Source organism: Ammospiza nelsoni, chromosome 1 (assembly GCF_027579445.1).
Source record: "Ammospiza nelsoni isolate bAmmNel1 chromosome 1, bAmmNel1.pri, whole genome shotgun sequence".
Lineage (NCBI taxonomy): Eukaryota > Metazoa > Chordata > Aves > Passeriformes > Passerellidae > Ammospiza > Ammospiza nelsoni.
Window position 1 is genome coordinate 20,921,759 of NC_080633.1, and position 27,370 is coordinate 20,949,128.

Consider the following 27,370-nt stretch of genomic DNA (forward strand, 5'->3'; position numbering starts at 1 on the left):
CAAGCGAATGAAAAAAGAGCTGTCAAAACGGCATTTGAAACAAAGCAAGTCCTTCTTTTAGTATAAAGATTAACCTTTTTTTCTTTCTTTTTTTTTTTTTTTTTGAAGTTTCCTTTTGATCAAAACTAAGTCTTTAATTTACTTTTCAGGATTTTTTCCTCCATTAATATATATATATATATATATATATATATATATATATATATATATATATAAATAAAATTTGTAAGATTTGTAAATATGAAGTTAAACTGTTACACTTGCGGGATGCTGGAATACTTTGAATTCTATGTAAATTTGGCAGCAATTTTGATATGAACTTGCAAATTCTAAAATATTTTGTTTTCTTGGCCACACATATTTAGGTCCAAAGGCAATGGCCAAAATAATTTTAAATAATCCTTAGCTATTCTGATGGCCTGGACAGATCCTGAATGTAACCCAGGGTTTGCTTTACTGCCTTACCTTTAAGGTACGTTTGTTCATGAATGTCTGTGATACTCAGTAATTCTGCGTTTTGCTGCTGACAGCTCTTCCTGGCTTGGTGCCATGTGAGAGCTGAGTCAAAATTTATTTGGTAGTGAACATTTGTTGATAGATCTGTAGTCCACGTGCTGTCTTGATCTGTAGAAAGAATAATAACAGCAGAGGTATAGTAACTTGCCAAAAGAAAACTGAGTTGCAGGTTCTTGTTCTGTGTAGCAGGTTCTCATTCATCTCCTTAAATTTTACCTGGGCTGCCCTTTCAAGACCACTGAAAATGTTATGAGCAGATGGAGAAGGACAAAATTAAGGCCAGTAAGCTGACAGGTAAAGGTAGCTGCCTCCTGTTCCATGAAGAGAGACAAGTCAGGATTTACCACAAGGAAAGTGATTGCACAGGAAAATACATTGCATGGAGTGTCAATACATTGTGTGGGAGAAGTCCCAGGAGAACATTTTGAAATATTTGTGCAACTTTTCCTTCCCTCTCTGGACAGCAGCTCCCACTGAGAGCTGTAAGCACTAGCTATAGACCTGAATTTAGCATCAAAAAATTTCATAGATAACTCCCATTCCCATTCAAAGAGCCTCTGGATGTGGCTGTCACACAGCAAAGGTGCTGAGCAGCACCGTGCCCCTCCTCTGATTACCTTTGCATCTTTGATTTGTTGAAGATATTAACATTCTTAATCAAGCACAACACAAAATTTTATCAGGTAGTTGATGGTTCCCAAAACTCAGTATGAAGATGAATTTTAGAAAAAGAACTAGCTGGGAGTACCTTTCAAAAACTCTGAAATTATTCAATGACCCTATGTCACACTTTCAGGGCTCAGTGTGTGAGGTGTCTTTGCAGGAACCTGGAAAGCACAGCTGACTAGGGATGTGTGCCACACTGAAAGTCCACTTTAAATCAAATGGAGTAAAGGGGCATTCTGATAAAAAATGATGATACTGAACAGGAGCCATGGGGAGAAATATAGAGGAAAGATGAGATGCGTCAGGTGGAGATTTCAATGTCATGAATGCAAAGTTCTCCAGGCCATAAAGGGAGATAGAGGGGCAAGTGACCACAGAAATCAAAGAAAGTGATTGAAATTGCAGAGAAATGCCAGGCAGCTATCAAGGGGGTGGAAAGGGACAATATGAGCAGGGCTTAAAAGCATGGTTAAAAGGACACATTCTACTTTAGCAAAAAAATACGTTCACATGAGAGTCATGCAAATTGAAACATTAACTTCAACATCAATCTTTCTACAGTGCTCATTTTTGTGCCCACATCCATCACAAACAGGAATCCTCAGAGAAGGGCTGTACAACAGTGACAGCACACATCCTGGCTGGGAAGCAGTAAGGAGCTCAGAATTATTGTGCTGCTCAGCAACACCCCCACAGCAAGTGGGAACTGAATGCTGATTTACTCTTCAATCACTCTCTTCCCATCTTTGTGCAACACGTCATTTCTTCGCATGAGCTGCAGCCCGCGGCAACGCATCATATACTAAACCACATCCTTGTGAGTTTTGAGTTGTTATTATAAAGATAATCATATTCTGCCCGTGCAGGTTTGCCAAAGGCCCACTGAGGGCTCCAGGGAGGAGCAGTGCCTCACCTGTGGAGGGGCAGAGGCCGTATCGCTGGTCCGTGTCATAGTTGGTGGTGGTGGCGCACCAGAGCCGGCCGTCAGCGCGGCCCGCGGCCGTGCACGCCGCCCACCACTGCTGACGGTACACGAAAGGGAAAACACACGGCGCCCCAAAAGCGTTGCCCAGCAGCGTGAAGGTCTCTGGGGAGACAAAATATAACATGAGTATGAAAAGTAACCAATGTACATAAACTAGGGAAAAAGTAAGGTCTGGGGCAGAATTGCATCTCAATGTGCTTTCCATGGTTCCTGTCCCATAATCATAAAAAACCTAGCACTTTTTCAGACTTCAGCTGCTGACATATGTTTTAGAACAATGCTATTCTGATATAAAAGAATGTATCATAGATGAGGTCTATAATTAAATTTCTGACCAAGACTCTTTTACAATCTTAATAAGGATCCACAGCTCTACCCTAAGATAATTTCTATTTCAAACAATGTTAGGTTTTATATAACATGTGCAAGAGCAGGAGCTAATATTTATAAGTCTTGATTCCTGGGAAAAAAGTAAACATATATTAGACTATCTGTCTGTGTTTTTATTCCAGTGACTATTCTAAGTACCTCATACAGTGAAGCAGCTTGCCACATGCAAAGCTAAGAGTTCAGTACTCAAATAAGCTGTGAGGGCCTTTTAGAGAATTCATTCTAGATATGGGAAAGCCATTCAGTACAATCAGACTTCAGCAAATCAGAAAAGGTAATTGCACTAGTGACTGTAATTACTCCATGAGCATCCTCATCTGCTCATGCTTCCTCTGCTTAAATCAGAACTTTCAGACCTTACTCAGCACACACATATTGTCCTTCATTCATGGGGATGTAAATTTCATATCCCTGTGACTGTATAAGAAACTTATCAGTGTTTCTGTGCTCTGTTAATAATTTAGTGACACATTATGGTGAGCAATAGCGAATTTAGAGAATACTTATACATAGTATAGAATGTTATACATAGTATGAGAGTAAGTATGTATATACACATTCACTAATAATATGTGTTTATAGAATATATAGAAGGTACATGTAATACAGTACTCAAAATACCAATGTACTATAATGCATAGACTAAAAAAGTGTGTGTATATAATACATGCTTGGACATAAATATTACATTAAATTCAAAGTTAAGTACCTCAATGCATGGATTTTCTAAAATTCTGGTGGTCAGTGAAGGAGTCAGAATAGTCAGAGCCAAAGATCTTAACTATTCTAACACTCACAAAGTAATTAATGCAAAGGAGGAAAGAATCAAATTTTTTGTACCTTCATATCCTTGGGAACATAAAATATCCATGGCCCCATAGATATTCCATTTATTCTTTGCACTTAGTTCCTTCTTTAACAAAACATTATCATGCTCTTCATTGCCAGGACTGAAAAATAAATCCTCTCCTTGGATTGCAAGGATGCTTTCATTTCTGCATTCCCACCACTGGAGCTCACTTTTTGGATTACAGGGATACAGAGTGACCATGGTCTGATCCTTCTTCAATGGCACCCCCAGGCATAGTTTAAGTTTCACACTCATAAGCTGATGATCTGTGATCCACCTGAATTTTTGTGATTTGTTGTCTTGATTGCAAGTGGCAGTTCTAACTGACTGTGCGATAGATGCCTCAAGACAGAGCCTGTTGACTTTATTATACACTAAAAATGTTTTAATGTCTGTAAAACAAAAGAACATATAGCAAATAGTTATTATAGAATATATATGTATAGTGGATATGTGATATTATTCTGCTTCCCATTCACATGAACAAGAAGTCATTGCATTCATGTCAGATAAAAACATTCTATTTTTCGACAGGGTCCAGAGCAACATCAATTCTACTGATTAAAAATAAAATAGACAATAGAAAATGTATGTGATGGTTGTACAGCACCATGCTGTGGATCAGTGGGGGGCAGCAGCAGCAGCTGAGCACAGCTTGCTGGATGGTTTTACATCAGTGAATTCCCTCAGCCACACTGCCATTACCATTGCCTTGTTCCATCCAACCTGTCCTCAGATTCATGGCCTGGTGGACTTCTGACCTTTATGAGCTTTTCTCACCCTTCCAGATCTTACAGGTCTCCTGGTGGGCACACAGCAAATCTTTGCTGAGCCATTTGCCTCCCCTCCCCCAAATCCACCTTTCCTTTTCATCATATAAATGTGAGTGAACGCGTCTGGGCTTCTCAGGGGTCACTCTGGACTCCTCAGCCTTGCTGACTACAGGATCTGCCATCCCCTACTTGAGCCATGGACTATAAAACTAGGAATGACTTTGGGAGGCCAGTCAGTCTGAGAAAGTAGCAAAGACTGGGGAGTAGCAGCATCTGGCACTTGCCAGGGTCTAAAGGCTGGTGGAAGTTAGAAGGTGCACCTGCACCAGAAATTGGGTCCCCAGCTCTCCAGGCAGTTTATCTGAACAAGCCTGAAGTGCTGGGCTGCAAGGTAAGGTAGAAGCAGGGGAGCTAATTTCAGTCCTGCAATGAGTTTATCAGCAGCAGTTGTGAACCGTGCCTGTGAATTTGCTCTGCTGCCTTGTCTTGTACTTTGTGACCCATCTGGTTGTATTTCCTGCCAAAACCTGTGGGATTCATAACCAATGATACATGTCTTGAGCAGTGGGTGTCATATTTATTAAAAATCTATTTAAGAAGTAAAGACATTTCTTTAAAAAGCTTGCAAAAAAATTGAAATCAATGTAATTGATAATAGCCAGGACACTGAAAATAATTCTTCTGGCCTGCAGGGGGACTGTGGTGATTAAAAAAATACCATATACTCTGAGACAATCTATGCCAATCCTCAGGAGTTAGAAAGCTGAAAGGATTTAACCTTAAACATTCAGATTTGCAGAATACCTGCAAGAGAAGTGCAACTAAGGGGCTAGCAATTCCACAAGAGTTTTCCTAAACTTAATCTGATTTTATTTAAAAAAAAATTTTCCATCCACTTTATCAATGCCAGTAAATTCAATGAGTCTGTTCAAAATAGTGAATAAAACCCCCTTTACAGCCATCATCTGTGAATATCTTAATAGCCTACCAATATTTCTGCATTTCACCATTCCTGAAGATTTTCCCTGCCTGATTTTGCAAAACATTACCCAGACACCAACAGCTCAAAAAACAGTAGTAAAGAATTAAATCATTTTTTTTAAAACAGCATTTAAACATGTATTTTCTTTGGTCTGATCTTCTGGGGTTATTGAAATTATAGTGCCACTATATATTAATAAAACCATTAAGGATTGAGTGTCTGGTTCCTTCTCTAACCATTACTTTTTTTCCCGTGAGGTTGTTCCCCTGCCTGTTGCCTGCCATTAAGAGGCTCCCCATCCCCGCACTAACAATGTACATATTGGCAGTACCACAGAGCCACAACCACCCAGAAAAGCCAGAGGAGTGGAAGCACTTTCACGACAACCTCCACAGGAAGCAAGCAGGAGGCACTTACCCGGCAGCTGCAAAGAAATGTCAACAAGAGAGAGAACAAGCAAGAGCCCAGAGAACATAATTGGAAATGCTGTTTCCTTCCCTTCCCTTCAGCAAAACCTGGATGCGGAGAGTTGCAGGTGGTAAAGTCCTGCTGAGGAGAGGACAGTGGCTGGTCCTCCTCAGTTTTGCAGGCTGGACGGTTGGGTAAAAACTCCCAGAGCTAAATAAGGAAACATTCTGTCACATGCCACATTTCTAAAAGACAAGACTACGTGGCACAAATTTTACCCTCAAGAAAGAATGGCATCTCACTGGGGGCAAACCATTCTTCTTTGGGAAAGCAGGTGGTCCAAAGTTTTTATGTCACTGCATTCCCACTGTCTCTGCTGAGGAGACGTGTGGAACTCCTGGGGTCAAATCAACAACTAAATACTAAAGACAGAAATTCAGCCTTAGCTTTTAAACCTTACATCTGAATGCTGGTTTGCAGATACACCCATCAACCTTTTGTACCACCCTTTAACCACTTCTTGTTAACTGAGCTCAGCAATCATTGGAAATAATCAGCATGCATTTTTGGACCATTGTTTAAATAATAGATAGCGGAAGAACAAATAATTAGTCGAGTAACATTTCCTGGTTAGCAGTATGTAGTTATAAAAATAACAGGAAAATGCCTGTTCTTTATATTATCTCTATAATTAGTCTTTGTTTTCTTCCTTTGCTTTATCACTGTTTCCTTTCTTATTAAAAAAAAAAAAAAAGTCTATACCATTTTTCCATTGGCAAGCACTTCAAGGAGCATCTGGGCAGTACTTTTATTCATATAGTTTAGTGTTAGGGTGTCCTGTGATGAACATGGAATTGTCCTTGATGATCCATATGAATTCTTTCCAACTGAAGGTATTCTATGACTCTGTGACATTTTTTCCTAGATTTTTAAATCCTTTTATTTTTCTAGAATTCCCTACCAAATTTAAATACCAAATTTGACTTGAATGTCTTAGAAAAACATGCTGAAGGAGGAATGTTGGCAGGAAAGTGCATTTAAAACATTTTCTTACCCCACTGCTTGTAGATTGGTAAGGTTCAGAACATGATTTTAAAGATGGGTAACAAGGGTGTGTGAAAAATTCCATATCTGAAAAATGTCTAATGCCCAATACAGATTCATGGCCTGACCTCTCTGTCAGTCTCTGCTGGGGGGAGTGACTGAAGTTTCTTTGCAACCACTGGAAAAGAAGACACTGGACTTCTTCCCCTCCTCACAAACCTTCCAAATACAATTGTATCAAGCCTCTTTTCTGAAAGAGGAAGGAAATTTCATAATTAACAGCACAGAAGGAGATAGCAGAGAGGGAGCAGACATTCACATGGACTGTTACCAAAGGAATCTCTTAACTGCAGAACTATTAAAAGATATGTAGGGTTTAGGTTTTGTGGTTTTCTAGGGTTTGTTTTTTTTTTTACCCTGGTAGGTTGTACACACTAGTTCAAATAAAATATCTAAAGGACTTCTGTAAATAGCTGTAAAGGCTGGCTTTAATCTGAAGTAGTTTCCAGATTTCCTTGTTATAAAGGGCATCTAAATCTCTCACAGCTCTTCCAGGCATAGTCTGAGCACTGTCATATCACTGCAGTGCATTTTCTTCTTTTTTACTTCCTTTTGTCATTTGAATGTCACTTCCTTCCTGCTCTGTAGGAGCAAACAGTGATTTGTGTGGAGAGTTTGGTTCTAGCATGGCTTAAAGAAAGAGGCCATAAAGGCATACAGCAGAGGGAAAAGTAAAAGGTAGTTGTAAAGCATTTCCCAGGCTTGATTCTATAAACAATTAGGCCCTCTCAAGCATCACTTTATAACAATAAGGTTCTCAGACAGTCTGTCCCTGGGCTCTCTGGGAAAAGATAGCTCCCTGGGAACAGATGTGGAAGTTTTGGGAACCTTTCATATCACAGTGGGAATGCTAGTTCTGTTTTTAGTAAACAATCATAGGTACTGTAAAACAAAAGGAGTGGTTAGAGCTTTCGCTGTTAACCTATCGTGAGCTTGGATTTTGCAATATGCATGAAGTTAATTAACACTGTTATATAAAGTGGCTGATAGATCAATAAATTGGAGTTCAATGCATCAATCAGATGGTCATCTCCCTTCACTTCAATAGATTTGCCTATGGCTCAGTCATCAGTTCAGTTTACCTACTTCTCAGGACTGTCTAATGCTGAAACTATCACCTTCCTTACCCTGGGCCCACTATGTTGGCCACACCATTTGTGCAGAATTGCCTGTTTTGGAGAGAAAGGCACCTATCCTTCCCCTAAATTAGTCCACATTTAGGAAGACAATCAACTGAGTGGTAAAGAGCTGCAAGGTGATGGTCATGGATGGGATTTACAGTTCAGATCCCATTTTCAGGACAAGTTTTGTTTGCTTTGTTAGTGCTGACAATGCAAGCTACTCGTGCAGCAGGGCACTGAGGCCAGGCATGTGCTAGCCCAGCCACCAGCCATGGGCATCCAGTGAGAGCAGCCACTCCTTACTCTTCTCTCTCTCTTCTCTCACCTACTCCTTGCTGTATGGACACAAAAAAGGGGTGGGGAATTATCTTACCTGAGTTTAACCCAGCACCACATTCAGGAATCTTGGAGGAATAAGATTCAGCTTCCTTTACCCATTGCTGGTACTCCACAACACCTTGACTATTGTGAACAGGACAATCAGTAAACTGCAGCCCCTGCTAGCACCTTAAAGCCATCATGTGTAACCACCTTAAAATATACTTCATCAGACCAGAGCACTACCCAAAGTTCCCTGATTTTGAGCACGTGGGAAAAAAAAAATTCATCTGTTCCCAGCTCTGTCCTTGTGCCACCTATCAGGTGCTCTTCCCTTTCACATAAGTCCTCTAGTTTTTGCATCTGCACAAAATTATCGTGCTGTGAAGCCTATATGGCATCTAGAAAAATATTTTCAGTCCTTCAGATACAAGACTTGATGTCACGGTACACTGCATTAAAAACTGCTGGAATGATCTGAATCTAGAAAGCTGGTGAACCTTAGTCAAAGCTTCAAACTCAAGTCAGAGCCAGCTTCCAACTAAAGGACTATCCAAGGCCACATTATTTGCAGCCAATGCCAGGATTTTTTCAGTCACCAATTTTCTCTGAATATTTGTCAAAGTAGGCACATCATCCATCAAAGTAGGGTTTTTTTGGATGCTGTTCAGATCACTGCATGTACCCTTAATTTAGCTGATTTTCCATATTATGAAGCCAATGTGCATTTAAAATGAGTTGGAGCTCTTGCCCACATTTTCAATAATCTCACACTTTTACTTGGCAGCATCACAGTCTATCACACTTAAGCCTGCTCTGGAAAGCTTCAGTGCAGAATACATTTTTCTCCTCATTTCACATGAGGCAGTGTTGCTGCACTCATGAGCTTAATGCTTCCTACCAAAACATAGCATGCAATGTTTAAAACCTGCTCTTCATTTCCATAGCATTTTGTCAGACACTTCATTAGGAGGCCTGTAAACAAGGGAAGATAAGGAAATATTTGCAAGACCATTTCCTATACCAGAAGCATTGTTTAGTTTTCACAAATTGTGCCCAACTCTGTGTAAAACAACAGGATAGATTAAAGATGAAAACATGATGTGATGTTTGGACTGCAAGGCAACCCCATTTTTTGGTTTTTGAATTTGATTATTTTTAACTCTTAGAGACAAGCTGTAATACTTAGAGAAATTGGCAATTCTCAGTAGACACTGGGGGAATCTAGGCAAGGTTTAAATGAATTATAACACCAAAGAATTATAACATAGGCAGACTAACTTGAATTCCTGAAAAAGTAATAGAAAAAGAAGTACTATTTGCTAATCATGAGATGATGACTAGATAATAAGGAATCATAGTCCTAAAAAAGAACAGCAATTAGTAGCTTATGTTGAGTTGGCAGGTGTACTGACAAGGGTTTTATGGAAAGATTTGGTGCCATTCTACATGTTAACGGCTCAAATAATGGGAAAGTGTATTTAACAAATTATTTAAGCTTTGTTTCATGGTTTAAACCCACCTGGTAACTAGGCACCCTTAATTAATTTAAATTAAATAGGACTCAGGAAAAGGCAATTGCAGGGCTGTCTATTCTGTAAATGAGTGCAGGCATGTGTCCATCACCCATGACAGTGAACACTTCCCCAAAGGGGTTTCTAGGTGCACTTTGGCATGTCCAGCATCCCAGGGACCATTCCCATGAAGCAGGTTGAACACAGCTGATGCCAGCCTGCTCTGGAGCAGCCAAGAGATTATTTGGGCCACTCTAGCCCAGCTGTGCTGAGGAGCCAGCAACACAGCAAAACACTCCAACATTATCAGTACAGAAGTACTAATAATTCCTGGGACAAGGCTGCCCCAGAAAGAGGTGAAATCATGGTTGCTGTTGGAAATTTTAAAAGAGGTGCTGGATGTTTCAGCAGCTGGTCAGTTTTAGCTGACACTGCTTTTGGGCAGGACCTTTTCAATTCCCTATTTCTAGTATGTATATGATTATAGGTTTCTATTCACATGATATACAAAATTTGAAGACCTTTAAGCTTTAAATTACATCATGCCTTGTATTGTGTGCTTTAGCATTTGAAAAAAAAAAATGGCATTCACACTTTCAGTGGCATTCAGAACCATAGAGAGCACATTTATCCAAGCATCTTTAAAATCCCTCCTAAACTGAAAATAAGGTATTTTGAAGCTTAATGATATGACATGACACATTGTTTTACAATACAGTTAATGTGACATGGAAGTAACACATTCCAGTAGGTGTGTGTCCGTATACTGAAGATTTATATAATGTTTGTTTTTATAGAAATATAAAGTAAAGTACAAGGTAAGAACTTGATAGTTGCAGCACAACAACAGATTGGCCCAATGCTGTTTTTTAGGAATTATAATGGTCATTTTTTCAATTGCCTTGCTGAACTTCACATTTTGAGTATCTCTGAGAAAGGATGCTCCCATCATCACCAACTTTTCTGCCCACACCAGGTGAAGCATCTTCTGTGCTTTCCTCTGCTTCCTCTGTCTATTCATACAAACAGGAGTGATATGAAGGAAGAGACTGGATCCATGTGGCTCCTCCATGGCAATTTGCTTTTACAGAGACCAGTAGGTAGTGGGCACTCATTGAGGGACCCTGCACATCAATCTCTTCATGAAGAGATAGAGGAAAACAGGCAATTGCAGGGGTTAAGGTACTGACAGGAAGCAAAGTACTGAGAGGCAGATAGAAGTCTTGGAAGATAATCTGATACTAGGAGACAATATAAGTGACTGCAGAATGACAAACAGGTACCTACAACCACTCAGAAATATGAGGATGAGGAAAATAGCTGCTTTTAGATCCTATTTCCTTACTTTCTTTTCACAATTGTGTTCTTTGGATTGTTTTATTGTTGTGGTTTAATTTCACACTTGCAATAAAATTAATTTCTTAAAGAATTTGGACCCCAATTTCTTGAAAGCTTCCATCTGGTTTGGACCTTGATATGGGATGCAACTTTTACAACCTACTGGAAGCACTCATCTACTTGACAATGGGGTTTGAATATATGGGAGCATCAACACAGCTTTCCAAGTGGGTTAATGTAGTAAACACAGACAGAGACTCAGGGTGAGTATCTGACATAAGACATTGTCCAAAGAAAGGTCAGTGAACTATATTGAGTAAAGAAACACAAATTTTGATACTAATATTGTTTTATAAGCATTTCTCTCAGTTGTTAAACAAACAAAACAAAAATCTGGATTTAATACTTGAAAGAAACTATTTGACAGTGTTGGAAAAGATAACCCTCTATTTGTGTACCCTGATGACAAGCATAGCACGCACCCATGCCCTGAGCAATCTGGCTGTGATGCCAGGCACAGCTTCACTGCCAAGCTGCTCTGAGCAAAATGTCACACAGCAACAGGGGAATCCAGACTTGCACATCTGTAGTCTTGTTAAGGACTCCACTCAGTGGTAAATGAAAGATGCTGCATCTCTAAAGTGCAGCAGAATGTCAGGGAAGCTGCTTGGGGTCCACATGCCAGAGACATTGACCCAAACTAGCCTGGGATCACCTCACTCCTGTCTGCAGCCAAAGCCTTGTGCCCAGGCTGACCAGTATTATAATGTAGCCACTTCTTTGTGGCATAATCAAAGGGCAAGAAAGTGGCCAGAGATCCTCGTGTGCTGTCCTTGCACCTGCTGTGCCTCTGGAGACGCTGGAATGTCCATGGCTGATCCCATGGGCATTTCAGAGCTACAGCAAAATCACTCACTCACTAATGAAGAGCAGACAGACAGCTTCCCCTGAACACAGTAAAAATCATGATAATATGATAAAAAATAGAGTAAGGAATTCCTTTCTTTCACTGCCATCTCCATCCCTATTCCAGCAATTTCAGGACTTTTCCTAAAGCATTACCAATGATAGAGGACCTTTAGGTCATGTAGTCTACAGACTAATTCACAAAATAGGATGGCTTTTCCAAATTTCTTTCATTTTTATTCTTTATCAGTAATTGTACTTAATAGTCACACCAGCATGAATGTGGCTTTTCATTTCAGGCATTATTACATATGGAAACATATGAGGACTATTTTCACTGCTGTTTAGAAGACGTCCAGTCCTGCAGTTTCTGGGCATGCACACTTCCTGATAGAGTCCAAATAGTGGGGCACAGAGTGGCAGCAGGAAACATACAAAAACTAAAATACAGAGTGAACTTCATAAAGAATATACAGTAACTGACTTGAGAAACTAAATGCAAAATTGAAGATTCCAAAGTAAGGAAAGACTAATCAGAGAAAATTTCTTTTAATGAAAGTAGTAGTGAAAAATACACATACAGAGCTACCATTGCTCTTCATGGAAAGGAGTGAATCCACATTTTATTCCTCTGGACTAAATCATAATAGTCTACCTCTAGGCCATTTAGAGAAGTGTATTGTTCTTCAGATATGTTCCTTTTACAAGTCATCAGTTGAAAAATTATAAGTGAAGGTGTGTTGGCATGAGAACAAGAGTAGAATGTCATGTTATGTTGAACACACTAAATGTGAGAAGAGGCAGAAAACATTTATGAAATTCACTCTGAATGGCATTTTAGTTGTTTGAACTATCAAACACCATGTGAATAATTGAGGGAAAAGCAAGTTATGAAAAGTTGGAGTTATAAAAAAGTACTCAACTTCTGTAATTGAAATTGTTATAGTAGCCAATGCAGTTTTGATCAAATTATAAAAGCACACAAGAAGCAATGGAAAATTATTAAAGGAAGAAAATTCATAGGTTGTGGTTTTCTCTTGTGATTCTTTAAGTGAATGCAAATGGCTTTCAAACAAAATTTTAGGATTTCCTTCCTTTTTATCTTGCTTCCTCATTTGTTTAAAAGACCTTCCCAATTTGTGTCACTATGCTAGGTTCTATATCATTGAATTTCATATATTCAGTACAGTAATTATAATGTAGGCATTTCTTTGTGGCATAATCAATTCCTTTTCATTTTTAATCCAACTAAGAATAACAGTTTCACTGTTATATGAAGTAAATGAACCTGCTTTGGCAAATAAACAGTCAAGAAGATAAATGGTCTCTTCCAGGCTTTTGTTATCTTTGCAATATAAGGAGGTTGCACATTTCTAATTTCCCACTTCCTGTTAAAATTTTGTTGGAAATGGATTTAACTCTGAATAGACCCTAAATTTTGTACACTTTTAAATGTATGATTAAGTCCATGTACAAAGCAAGCGGTGCCTTGGACAGAAGCTTACTTTCAAAAGCAGCCTGACAAGCATGAACATCTCTGTGTGGTAGCTCTGAAATGAAAAGCACTATTATTAGGAGAAAAGTTCTGTTCTGTACTATTCCCACTGCCTAGGATTTAAAAAAATAAAACATTGTCTCTCTAAAACATGTGGAGTGGAGGAGAAATCCTTGGGCAGATGGGAGATGTGTAATCGAGCCTCATTTTTACTATCCCATTTGACAGATTATTCACCCCCCTCACTCCCATCACTAATTACAGGCTAATATACCTTTTCTTTTGACTTTTGTTCTCGTTTCTCAGCACCCACTGAGCGTGAACGCCAAGGGGGACAGATCCAGCAGGTTGAAATATTAGCACCTTTTCTCCAAACTGAACTTGTGGCAGAGGCAACGAGCAGCAGGGGGTGTTTGTTCTCTAACAAGATGTTTAAAAACAAACGTCTCCACTTTTCACAGTAACTTTGCAGAGAAAGTGCTTGCTGTAAGCTTTCTCTCAGTGGCTTCTTGGGTTGCAAAACAACCCACACAGTTCCTCTGTAGCACTCTAACAAAAACCTCTTCCTTTCCACTGCCCCGGAGGCTTCCCCACAGGTCCACTTTCTGTTCCTCTTAGGAAAACCCCAGGTTCCCTCCCGACCTCTGCACTCTAGCCTGATGCTCTGAAGCATCAGCCACATCCTTTGCACACTCACCACTCTCAAGAAAGAAACCATCACCTCATTTTTCTAGATGGGTCTGCCCTGTGAAAGACATCAGGAGCCAGAAATGCCCTGGCTCTGATACCCAGCTGTGGCCTTTCCAAAGAACACAAGAATAGCCAGGCAAATAGGAACAAAAATACAAAGATCTTACACTCTCCAGCCTTTCCCCATGCTCACACACACACTCTCTTTCCTGGTCTGAACAGTGTTCCTGAGGCAATAGTTCACTTTAGGTACATCAGCTTTTTTTCTTAATTCTCATATGCAAAGTATGTTCAACCCTCTATTCCTTCCCCACAACCAGAAGTCTCATCCTCCTGCACTTTTCCCTGCAGGATCTGCATTTCCTAGATCTCTGCTTTGCCATGCTCAGCCTCGCCTGTCTCTCCTAGGAATGGTCAGCACTTCTGGCTCAATTCAAACTCCTTCATTTCTAGTTCAACCTTTCCCTTCAATCTCCTTCGTTTGGACACTTTGCATTGTATTTTTGTTTGCCATCCTCTTACCAGCCTCAGTCAATGTTTCGCACTGCACAATTTTTTTTCCTCCAGTTCCTGATATTATTCCCTCATATGTCTAGAGCCTCTTTGTCATAATTTGCCTCTTCTGGTGGGCAACAAAACAACTGCAAGTCCTCCACATATAGTCCTGATTATCAACTATCAACATAAAATTATGTCAGTCATTTCTTAGAGTAGGTGAGATGGATTTCATCTAGATGTCTAGATCTATAGTCTGGGTTAAAAGCCAGCATAATGGTTGCACTGTGTGCTTTCTCCAGAAATGAGAGCAAATATTTCCTCAGAGGAATCAGAACCTCTAACCACATCCTTAAAACACTAACCAACTCCTTCAAAAGATTATACAACAGATAGTGAATAGTTGTGCACAGCAAAAACTTGTGCCCAGAAAGCTGGATATGTTAGATAAGGACGCAGCTGTGAAGGGACAAAATGAACACTAACTCTTCCTCTGTCCGGATGCAGTGACACCGGGACAACGTTCTGCTTATGGAGCACTTTGCACCTTTCCCATTGACCCCGGAAAATCTGCCTCTTGCCCACTGGAATCTGGCCTGAAGGCACTAGCTCATTTCACATCTATCTATCTATTCTCTTTGTATTTGTAGAACTTCCTTACCTTTTGCTCCAAATTACTCTTCACTTCCTTTTTCAGTCCCCTAGTTTCAGAAAATAAATTACAAAAGTAAAGACTTGTAGTTCAACAGTTTCTTTTTAGACTCATGTTTAGCCAGGGGCCTGAATCTAATAGGCACTGAAACTGATATTAGCAAATTTTCTCTGTAAACTGGTATTTTTTTGGAGGAGAAGGATGCTCCATTCTTCCTTGTATATGTGTCTACCATGGCTCTATCACTGTCTGACCTTAGAGAAAGTTACAATGGTGAATTTTTCCACAGCTTTTTCCTTCCTTAGAGGCAGTTACTACTTCTTACATTATAGTAAGTTCAAGTAGAGAAACAATTACTTTTTCATCCATGTTACAGGCTAGGGAAATAATGAAAATAGGTGAAAAAAGGCAGGACATTCTCTCTAAAGTACCATCCTCATGTAGAGAAAACAAGGGCAAGCAACTGAGAAAGTCGGTGCCAACATCTTTGGAGAGGCATTTTGCAAATGATATTTTGTTGCATGTAAGACCAAATCCAGAATCCATGTGGAAGGAGGACAAGTTGACAAATTGTGTTTCCCACATTTCTGTTTACAGCAGTGTAACAGCAAAGGTTCCTTGGCCTGGTGGAAAGATTGCTTTTACCACTAAATTCTGTGTCCAAGCATTTGATGAGTACCTCTTTCCCACCTCCATACAAGTAGTCTGTAAACTGTACTGGACCTGTCTTGCCTGATGAGCATTCTTGACAGCTTTCTTTCAGGAATCTAGCTGCAGGAGAATAATTTGTAATAAAAAAATCTACAAGTAACCATGAAATTTGAGAAGAAAATCCATCAAATTAGGATGTATGGAAAACTAAACTTGTAAATTCCTGCTTCACTGATAGGGAAGAAATGCAGATCATAAACTGGGTTTCTTAAAACAAGTTGTTCTGTTTGTTTGGGTTTTTCTCTAACAAGCTGTTATTATGAATAGAATAAGCTCCTCTAATAACAAGCAGGTAAATATTCACATAGCAAATTCACTTATTCACTCACAGAGTTCACAGGCAATGATCAATATTGGTTGGACCAATATTCTGAAACTAATCCCAGCTATACACTCAGTTTCAAAAAGCCATACTGGCACTCCAGATAATTCTCAGGAGATGTCTGCAAACTTCCTTAGAGAGTCTTACTTTTCAACACCAGGCACCAGCCACTTCTGTCTCCAGTATGGTCAGAATCCTCTATATAATTCTGTATATCCAGTATACAGAATCCTCTCTCTGCTGATGCTCATGGGCACTAGAAACTCTGTACAGACCTGGTGAACTCTGGGTTCAATTCTCACAAATGCAACAGGACTGCTAAGGCTTATGAGTCCTTGGAAACTTTCACTAATTAAATTCTCATTAGGCATATTTCCTGGGTTTGGCCTATTGTTTTCTGGTAGCCACTTTATCCAAAATTATGCATCCTGTGGAACCAATTCAGACAAGCCAGACAAAAGGCTCCTTAATCAAAGGTGTTACTAGGATAGATTAAATCTTTTTAATCTGCTCAGTGCTGCAAGGATCTCAGCTGAAATATCTTATCTACTGGTGCAGGGCACTATCAGAAGGACCTACATACCACAGCATGGAGTCCAGAAGGGAACAGCAGAAGGGATGAGAGACCTGGAAGATGCAGTCAGTGAAATGCAGAAGGAAGAGCCAGAGTTGCTATCAGCAAATATTGAGAGGAGATATGAAAGGGCTATCAACATATAAAATCCGTCTCAGAAACTACTAGTGCAGACCAGCTTAAATTACAACACTTTTATTAGACAAGTAAAACCTTCAAATGTTACAGATAAAGAAGCAATGAGACAGTTTCACAGATTGGTAAGGAACATTTAAGACCATGGTAGACTAGGAAAAGTGGATGCTCATTTGTGCATAAAAATTTAAGAGCTCCATCCCTCCTTTCTCTTTTTTTCTGTTATGATAAATTGTTGCAGACATATTTTTGTGAAAATCCTTGCTTAGGATTTTTCCTGCTGAAGCTGAGAATTTTCAGCAGCAAAATGTAAACAATGATTATCTGCTGCTGTGGAATGCAACAGGTCCACCTGTGATTGGCCCATCTTGGATGTTTATAATTAATGGCGAATCAAGGACTGAGCTGTCTTGGACAGAGACTGAGAGAGCTGCCTTTTGTTATCATTCTTTTCTTTTCTATTCTTAGCTAGCCATAAGAGGAAACCTTTCCTGCTACTTCTTTTTAGTATAGTTATAATGTAATATATATATCATAAAATAATAAATCAAGCCTTCTGAACATGGAGTCAACATTCTCGTCTCTCCCCTCATCCAAGAACCCCTGTGAACACTGTCACAATAAATTTTTCTGTTTAAGAAGAGACACACACTTTTACTTAGAATCAGCCTTTTAATTCCCATTTAGTGAACCAACGCAGAATAAAAACTTATTTACATATTTTTCATACACACACAAAATATTTTAACTTAAACACAATTAAAACCTGTAAAAAGATTAAAATATCAAAAACTATCAAATTAAATAAGGCCATCCACTGCACTAAGAGCTTTGAGCCATTTGGTTGTTTGCATTTGGCATGAAAGATGCTCGGAAGGGGAAAATTAAAAACACCTGTATGCAAGCCTATTTTAAGGTTTATGAAGCCTGAGAATTATACCAGTAGACCAGTATAAGATGCAATGCCATAAGCTCCATCATGATGGAAGTCTAGAATGAGACTCAAAGGTTTAAAACAGACTTGCACAGGGTGAATTTGGTTAGAAATTAGAAAATACTTTCTAAAGGTAAGTTTCATTAGGCGTTGACAAAATGGCCTGAAAATTTATGAAATCTACATTGGCATTGGAGATATCAAGAATACTTTTTATGCCAATGTTCAGGTGTGAATTAAGTATAATTTCTCTTTCCTTCCTGCCCTTTTGCAGCATCCTTTGGGATCCCTACTTGACTGTTTAAACTACTTGACTGTTTATGATAAACAACTATATTCACAATACATTCCCACCTCTCATCACAGTTGTTTTTCAATGCATATGTTACAGAACTACAGCAGAAGAAATACAATTTACACTGTGCTTTCATCAGTCATAAACAGAGGAGGAAATTGTGTTAATTCTGATATTATGGGCAACACAAAGAGTTTCTGTGGTGCCTCAGTAGCAAAGAGAAGACATGGACCCACAGCTCTGGAGCAGTTGCCTGGCTGAGGCTAGGACCTGGTCTTGCTTCAAACAGGGATCTGCTAGGGGTGAGCTTGGACATCCTGTCCTACCTGTGCAATTCTGCCAGTCTGTGCTGGACATCAACAGGACACTTTCAGGGTACCTACAGGTCTGGATAAACTTTTTGGAACATGCTAAGGACTATATTCGCACAACTGAATATATGAACACAGTTCTTGTGCCTACAGATGATGCTGGATGTGCGTGGTGGCTGGAGCTGCCTGGGTGTTGGCTGACACAACAGAGCTCCAGGTCTGTGTGAAAGCTCAGCAACCCTCCCAGGTACTAAAGTTTGTGAGCAGATCTCTGTGTCTGGCTGGCAAGTTTGCTTGTTCCTGCTAGTAGAGAAAGCAAGAAGCACCCCATGCAAAATTAAATAGAATTTACACAGGAGAAAATTGCTTTCCTTTTCCTTAAGGATTCTTATGTATGCCAACACTTTAATTCTTTTCAAAATCAAGCCCAAGATTACCCCACCTATTAAATTGTTGCCTGCTCATTTTCTTCAATATTGGTCACAAGACAATTTGATTCATGAGTTCCAATGTCACCACGGTATATGGCATTGTCAAACCCAGCTGCAAACATTTGTCGATCACGTCTTCTTTTATAGAAACAATACAATGTGAGGCCAGTGCCAGCCAGCAGAAGGAAGACCAGTACAAAAATCATCCCACCTAAACCACTGGATGATGAAGCAGCAGGAGCTTCGTTTCTGGATGCTGTAGAAGACAAAACACAACAATTGCTACAGATGCCCAGAGAGTGCTGTTGCATACAATAAATATCTCTCTAAGTAAGAAACTGAGTTAAAACAAAAGTCCTGAACAATCATAATAGCAGTTAAAATTGATGCATGTTCCATCTAAATAATGCAAAATTTGGCTCAATCTCTTCTAAGGAACGTTATGTTGTACTACATATACAACTTGTCAGGAAACAAAGAAGACATCCAGTTTGAGAGAAGTGCTCTGATTTTAAACAGATTTAAAATAAAATAATCATAACAGTTAAATGGGTATTTAAATGAAAATTTCTGGAGGAAATTCCACTTATAAATAATGAATGCCTATAAACCTATTGAAATTTCTGTTTATTTGGGTCAAAAGAAAGAAACTTACCATTATTGCCAGATGAATCATGGGTTGGCTCAACTTCAGCAACTTCAAAATTAAGAAATATGTATATTATACAGTTTGAAAGCAAGAGTTCAATGAAATAAATTCGGCATACATAATTTTTGCTTTTTGTTCATAACACAAAGTTAAAATTTTAAAATTTTTTCTTTTAAATAATCACAGAATCATAGAATGGTTTGGGTTGGAAAGAGCTTTAAAGATCATTGAGTTCCAAGCCCCTGCCCTGGACAGGGACACCTTCCAGACACCAAGTTTCTCACCAACCCCTACCCAACCTTTCCAGGGCTGGGTATCCAGAACTTCTCTGGACAACCTGTCCCAGTTGCTCATCACCTTCAGATTAAAGAATTTCCTCCTAATATGCAATGTGAACATACTCATTTTTATTTTAAAGTCCCTTGTCTTGTCACTACACGCTCTTGAAAAAGTCCCTCTCCAGCTCTCTTGTGGGCCCCCATTAGGAACTGGAAAGTGCTATAATTTATGTACCTATAAAGAGTTTTCCTGGACTCTTCTCCACTCCAGACTAAACAACCCCCGCTCCCCCAGCCTCTGATCATATGGGAGATGCTCCAACCCTCAGATCACCTTCAAAGTCCTTCACTGTACCAAGCTGAGTAGGCTATTTTAAAAGTAGGTTATTTCAAATGGTTTAAAAATAATCTAGTTGAGTTTTTCTTGTGCTGGGGGCCCCAGAGCTGAACAAAGTATGTGCACATGAAAAAATATATGAAAATGTGTTTTGACAAATGATGCTGAATCCATGAAATATACTCACTAAAAATATTTGTAAGAGAAGAAAACCTCAATACTAACTGTCGTCATTCATTGCTTTGACCACTTTTTATGTAAGGTAGATTGTGTTCAAAGTTTTTACTTTTCCACAGTGTAAGGCTTAACACTTCACACTAAAGAATTCCAGTTTTAACATTAGCAAAAATGAAAAGCACAGTTGTACTCAGCACTTTAGCTGTATTTTTAGGCAGATTCCTTTTCCTCCCTCCATTGCTTGGAGGGTATGATTCAGTTAATTGCCTGTTGATCTGACTGGCTGGGCCCTAAGAAGTTCATGGATGACTCCATTGCCAACCCACCAACATGTGAAGATCCATAGGCAGAATTACATTTGTGTGGTGGATCTGCTTGCCAGTAGCAAATGTGACCTATTCCACACTGTCTCCCAGCTGTTGTGTGCAAACATTGACCACGACAGCTGCACGTGTGCAGATTTACATCCTCCACATTTTATGCAGTACTGCTGGGGAAGTACTCGCCCCAGCCTGTGACACCCAGATGCCTTATCAGCTGTCATCTAAAACACCACAGGGCCACAAGTACCCATTACAATGAAGCATACCACGCTGTTTGATTGTCCTGACATGTCTCACTGTGCCCCTGTCAGCAGAGAAAGGAATTGGGCCCCACTGCCCACCCTCTGATGCTTTCTTCTTGCTCATCCAGCAGATCCCAGCACAATTCCCCATGGTAGCACTGTCCCCACCAGCAGCACCCACCTTCTCTCTGCAGGAGCTCAGTGACTTTGCACTGCTTCCCCTCAGCTTACCCATCAGGAGAGTATCTGCTTTTCTTCTCAGCACTCTCTAGTTTAATCATCTACTCATCATCTACTGCTCCTTGCACTCTAACCATAATATCCATGAATCTTCTCTGCATTCTCAGCAGATTACTTGTCCTTCCCTACCCCAGGGCCCAGTAAATGCCCAGAAGTCAATGCTTTTAAACTGAGGGGAGGGAACAGTGACTCAGATTATTCTCCAACATTATTTCTCACCATTTTAAACAGAAACTACTCTTGTCTTTCATTTAGATGCACATGCATCAGCATCAATGCATGAAGTGTACTCACTGCCTAAACACTGACGGCCTGATGTGCATCAACCACTTCTTTGTAAATAACTCAAAGCACAGAAATTCAAAACTTACTTTTGGGGATTTTGCAAATAAAATTCTGGTCAACAGAGCAGTAATAGGTCCTCCAGGTTCCACTTAAGACATCCATGTCAACACAGTGTTCATCAAAAAGTACTGTAGGCTCTCCTTTCTCCCAGTTGACATATTCTACTGCACTTCTGTCCATCCATATCCATTCTCCTAAAATCAAATGTAGTACCTAGTGAGTGAATGAAGTGGAGAATAACTCCTAGTCTACTGCTCACAATGACAGATCAGATCAGATTTGGGATTTTTTAATTTATTAAATTGGTATCACAGAGCACCTATTTCTCACTCTAAAGCACTTATTTCTCACTCTTTTAACACCCAGCACTTTTCAGGTGGGAGTGTACCAAATGCAAATGCTCACAAAATTTACTTCATTAGTGTCCACAGCTGTCACTGATGTATGGACGACCTGTCCAGCTTCCCAGGGACCTTTAGCTGGAGCCTGCACCCCAGACTGTGCCTGGGAACCTTAAGGAAAGCAGAGCACCTGTAAAGCCAGTATCAGCAGTGCCAGCATACAGAATGCTCAGGAGAGTTTCTTTATGTGCATATTCAAGATCTGCAAATAACTACTTTATTAGAGCAGGATTAATTAATTATCTTTGCAAATTGAATTAGCTCTCTCTTTAATCATCTCATCTGCTGACTGTCATGCGTCTCTCATCAATTAGGAATAATAGCTATCTTCCCTGCCTCTGCACAGGTTTTTGTGGCAGCACATCCTGGTATATCCAGCTGCCTCAGTGCCACTTCCTCTGTCCCTCTCCTGCAGCTGCACCTCCCTCCCAGTGTGTTAGTAGTGCTCAGTATTCCCTCTGTTTACTCAGTATTTTCATCTCAGTATGCATTGTGAAATAATTACCATCAATATTTTTGAACAATCCTATCCAAAACTTTCTGAAGTCACTTGCAATTGGAGACAAGTAAAGTAAGAGAAAATTCATTTCAGCCGAATCTTCTATGGAAACCAGAGAGGCACCTAAAAATTCAATTAAAGATTACATACAATTTCAGTGAGATTTTTCATTATAAATTAATTATCTCAGTAAAAAATCATTACATGCTTCATGATCAGCATTGCCATATAGTAAAAATGCTTGATAATAAATTTAAACTAGTTGCAGCTTATAATTGATGCACACATTAAGTATTATAATTTGGTTCTGGATTAAAAAAACAAACATACAAACTGTAAAATATCCTTATTAAAAAAGAGCACGTACCCATCTGAATACACATCATGGAAGCATCAGGCCAACTTTCCTCAGAAGTGGTGTGAACATAGTAACAGTGCCCACGGAAGGGAATCCAGGATCTACCACGCTTCGGTTCAGGGCACTTCCCAGGAAGCTGAGGTGGCTCGCTAGGGATTAACTCTGTTAGGAAGAAACACAGGTTCAGTGGAGTTTTAAAACCTAAGGGAAATATTTACTCCTGGACCACACATCAGCCCTACAAATATGACATTTATTCCAGGAAAAGGAATATCCCATAGATTCAACTCATTATAAAATACTGAATTAAGCTTGACAAACTAGTAATAAACTATCCTGGTTGGAGCTGGTTCTCCAGTCTGCTAAAGGAGGCTAACATAATTGCAATTGTCTTCAACACTCCAATTTTTACCTAAAATTTGTGAAACAGAATGAGGAATGAGTCAGCATACATAAGGGATCTCAACACAACTCTGTGGCTTGTGTCTAGCCAGTTTCTAGAAAAGTCAGAGAAGTTGTCTATTCATGCCCTTGTGCATCATACAGCCTAATCAACATAAAAGCAGAATTTATAGCCTATTGCATCACCTGATTAAAGCCAAAACAGAGCTTAAATTAGAATAAAATTTGTTGTGAATTATGATGCAGAAATTATTATTTTCATATATAATTTGTAACATGTTTGAAAATTACATGCAATATTTGAGCACTGATGTATTTGGGCAGAAACAACAAACTAATTCATTTGGATCCTACGCTGGCAGAAGTTTCTTAACTCACAATATTTCAAAAGATACTTTAAAATGTGAAAGTATATCGTTAATATATTTATAGTTAGGCTAAAGTTGATTGATTCTGTAGTTCTTGACAAACCATGGATGCACTATGGCATGTGGCATGAAATATTGCAGCTGTTTTTATGATGTGCATTTGTTGGCTGGTCTGTGAAATGATGTGTCTGGAAATCACACAAGACAGACTGGATCAGACTGGATCTACTCCTTAAAAAAGTAAGAGTTTATCACAAGGCATACACTGTTTATTACAACCTTTGCATATGTGGAGAATCTAAATCCAAATAAAGACATTAACTCAAATTCCAACCTCCCAAAACACATTTGTCCAATTCAGAACTTACCACTGGATTGCTTACAGAGGGATGGAAATGTTTCATTGCAAGATGCTGTCTTCCAAAAACCATCCACATCTAAATAGACACAGGCCTTGTTTTTATTTGGTTCTCCACTGCCCCAGTTAAGATACCTGCTCCTCCTTCTATCTGACCATACATATTGGCCACCAGTCTAAAAGCAAATCAAAATTATGATTATGTCACATACAAGAATTAGATTGGAAGAACATTAAGATTGCACTTGAATGCATGCAAAAGTTGGGGAAAAAATGAGAATCGTGGTTTCTTGCACAAGATTATGTAATGAATATATAAGAAACTGTTCCATACTCCCACTCTCCACAGCAGGTGGTAGGTGAGCCACATCTGTGGTCCTACAGATGTTTAGCATGCAGCCTACATTATTCAATTCTCACCATTTGTCTCATGCCCTAAGTGGGCAAAGGGTCTTGAGGTAATAAATGTGAATATATAGATGAAGATTTCTTCAAATGAGTCCACATATACATACAGATCAAATACAGATTGCAGAGAAACTATTCCTCTAACACAGGCTTCTCTAGGTATTTAGAAAGCAAAGAGGAAAATCTGAGGTTTCACTGAAGAGAGAAAACTAATGAGGCTTTCCTTGGGGCTGAACCACAGAACTCTGCCACCCATATTAACAGGGCTTGTGGTCAGTTTGTGGGTCTTGCATGGGCCAGCTACCAGAGATGAGCTAAGCATGTATTTTGTCAGTGGATTTCACCAGTGTTTGAGGAGGATAACTGACATTAGTCACACCCATGGCTTCTGCTACCCCATCCTGTGCATCCTAGATCCTTCCTACCATCGTGTTCTTTGTGCCATTTCCTTACCTGTCTGCTTTGAGACCCTTGGCCACGTTTCATTCCAGATTCCTGACTAATCCCAGTTCCCCAGTGCTCTCACTAAGGTGCAGCACCTGTGCCCTATCTCAGACCTGTGTCCCACCATGCTCTTGCTCTACCTCTCTCCACATGATTTCTGCTCAGCTTCAATTCCAAAAATATCTAGCTACACTTTATTTATCTGTGTTCTTTTTTTACATGCCTCTGTTGATGCTTTCCATTTCAGATCTTTCCACTCTTAGCTGAGTTTGTTGGCAGTTTTACACAAGGCACAAGCTGCAGCTCCAAAAGCCAGCCTAAGGAGTCCTCATTGCCAGAGCCCTGCTCTTTCCACTATTGCCCAGCATGAACTCTTGTACTGCTGGGCTGTGAATTGAAACAAAAACTTGAACTCACAAAGAAAGAACTATTTTTATCCCATTTTTTCCTTTGGTGTGCTCCACAGTGTACCTTCAGAAAGCACTGCTCCACCACAGGAACATGTGGTAGACCATGGAAGAGGAAGTGAGAGCTTCATTGCTGCTTTTATCACTGAAGCCACTCAGGTCTTTGAAGTGTGGGCTGTGGCAGTTCTTGTTTACACAATGGACAAACATCTAGATGTGTAACACCCCTCAAGTGGAGGGAAGTCAGGAACCTCTGCAAGATTTTGATTCCTGTCACACATCCATGGATCTGACCAATAGTTCATCTAAGGCAATGCTATGACTGTCACAAGCAATTGGGTTGGACTCACTATGTTGCTGTTAAGGCCAATCCATACAGGCTCCCCGTGCTTTAGTATTTGTAACCACAGGAAAGATTCAGCATAAGGATCCAGGATACTGGCCAGTTCTGCAGACTGGTCCCTGCAGTTCTTCTCTGCTTTTTCCCAGCTCATTTTGTAGTTGATGACTTCGTAGCGGTCATCACCATAATTGTTAAAGCCAAACGCTGGATCTGTGGGTTGCGAGTGCGGCAGTTTGGGGTCTGTAACAAGCAAAAGAACCCAAAAATCTGTATTGGCTCAGACTCATAACCCTGAGAGAAGATCTAGTATACTGGAATTAAGTGAAACTGCAATAACAAATTAAAATATATCCAAAAATCCCTGCAGTGATGAAAGCCACATGTTCATGAACTGTGACAAAGTTTTCTAATACTTGTCAGAATCACTTTTTACCACTATCATCATGCCCAGAAATACACCTTTTAAGCACAGACCTACCTAAATCATATTGTACCACATGCAGGGCATTAAAGGGAACAATTCCTTCAATTTTTCCATTATATATTGGCATTTGTTGTATTTCTTACAAGGAACAGGGTATGATAAACACAGCATGAGCAAGCAGAGGGATGTGACTGCTGCTGCTGAAATTGTCTGAGAAAGAATGTAAAGGAAATCAAGCAGGGCAGTTTTAAAAAAATAAAGAACTTGCAGTGTTTTTAGTATGCCATTAAAAATTCCAGTTTTGAAGATGTAAAGACAATTCACTCAGCCACCTTTGATTGCTAAAAGTAGTAAACTACATGATGATACATAGTTCTATTTTGTTGTTGTTGTTGATGTTGTTATTTGCTGGTCTAGTTTTTGAAATAGAAAAAAATTAAGAGATTTTCTCCAAAGAAATAAAATGTGTGATCATCTTGTTAAAACGGCCCATAATGCATGTGATACTGTCATTAATTTCAATTAGGTTAGGGCAGAATTACAGGAAAGTCACTTTTAGCATCAGTTTGAAATTACCACAATAAATCAGGTCTATTAGAAAGTGTGAAAGAAAACTTACCAGAACTTTTTTGGCAGATGTAACTTTTGCTTGCTTTACACCCTTCATCCTTCCATTTCCCTGCCTGTTCAATAGGGTTCTTCATCAAAAAGACACAATCATCCTCCAAGACAAGTGAGATTAACAAGAAAAAAATGTGGGTAGGTAGGAAGCATTCCTGTTTCTGGATACACAGACTCATGCATCACATACAAGCACATACAGAGGAATAATATGAAGTTCATAAAACTCATAAACCAATGGTCAGACACATTGTATGGCAATAAGCCTATGCAACTCAGCCCCAGGCAAGTCTGCCCTTGGATGATGGAGGGAGTTGCAAAGCAGAGCACAGAGGCAGGAGGATGTGTCTGGGCCTCCTGGGTGTACATGGCTCTGTGCGTGGCCCTGAATGTGTGTGCCTGCGTGGGTTCCATGTGTGTGCTGGGGCTGGCCCACAGGTCTGCTGCTGCTTTCCTGGAAGTTGTGGGGAATTACTCCTCATCACTGAAGCTTACCTGGAGGGCTGAATTCCTCCTTCTGCCCCAGTTCAGGACTAGGAAGCAAAGTGGTCATCACAGTGCAGTAATGTAGAGGCAGTTTCTCCTTTTGTTGAAGAAACTCCCACACCCTTTCTGCTGCACTTCAGACCCTTTACCCTCCTCCTCTCCTCCCACAGCATGAGAAGATTTGGCTTGGCCTCCTGCAGGAGGAGGCAGTAGCTGTCCCCCCCTTGCCTCAGTTTAACCTTGTGCTACCTCCAAACCCCCTTCTGGCACAAGCCCAGGTCTTGTCTGCAAGAGGCAGAAGTTGTCTGTCCAGTGATTTCTGGAGGGGAATGGTCACAGCCTTC

The 27,370-nt window shown here is 39.8% G+C and overlaps 2 protein-coding genes across 3 annotated transcripts in view; both read right to left on the bottom strand.

The window, feature by feature from the left end:
- LOC132084763 (macrophage mannose receptor 1-like) overlaps positions 1–5,746 on the bottom strand; it is a 32,736-nt gene extending 26,990 nt beyond the window's left edge. For both annotated transcript variants that reach the window (XM_059490026.1, XM_059490019.1), the window contains exons 1-4: positions 5,580–5,746; positions 3,398–3,799; positions 2,096–2,269; positions 466–624 (exon numbers count right to left, since the gene is read on the bottom strand). In XM_059490026.1, coding sequence (XP_059346009.1) covers positions 466–624; positions 2,096–2,269; positions 3,398–3,799; positions 5,580–5,637 — 793 coding nt within the window. In that variant the 5' untranslated portion in view covers positions 5,638–5,746. The remainder of the gene's footprint in view (positions 1–465; positions 625–2,095; positions 2,270–3,397; positions 3,800–5,579) is intronic.
- Positions 5,747–17,597: 11,851 nt separating this feature from the next.
- Positions 17,598–27,370, bottom strand: part of LOC132084709 (macrophage mannose receptor 1-like) — a 31,204-nt gene continuing 21,431 nt past the window's right edge. Inside the window, exons 23-30 of the mRNA XM_059489957.1 lie at positions 26,539–26,641; positions 25,503–25,735; positions 23,904–24,069; positions 22,775–22,927; positions 22,414–22,530; positions 21,534–21,701; positions 19,572–19,613; positions 17,598–19,172 (exon numbers count right to left, since the gene is read on the bottom strand). Coding sequence (XP_059345940.1) covers positions 18,931–19,172; positions 19,572–19,613; positions 21,534–21,701; positions 22,414–22,530; positions 22,775–22,927; positions 23,904–24,069; positions 25,503–25,735; positions 26,539–26,641 — 1,224 coding nt within the window. The 3' untranslated portion in view covers positions 17,598–18,930. The remainder of the gene's footprint in view (positions 19,173–19,571; positions 19,614–21,533; positions 21,702–22,413; positions 22,531–22,774; positions 22,928–23,903; positions 24,070–25,502; positions 25,736–26,538; positions 26,642–27,370) is intronic.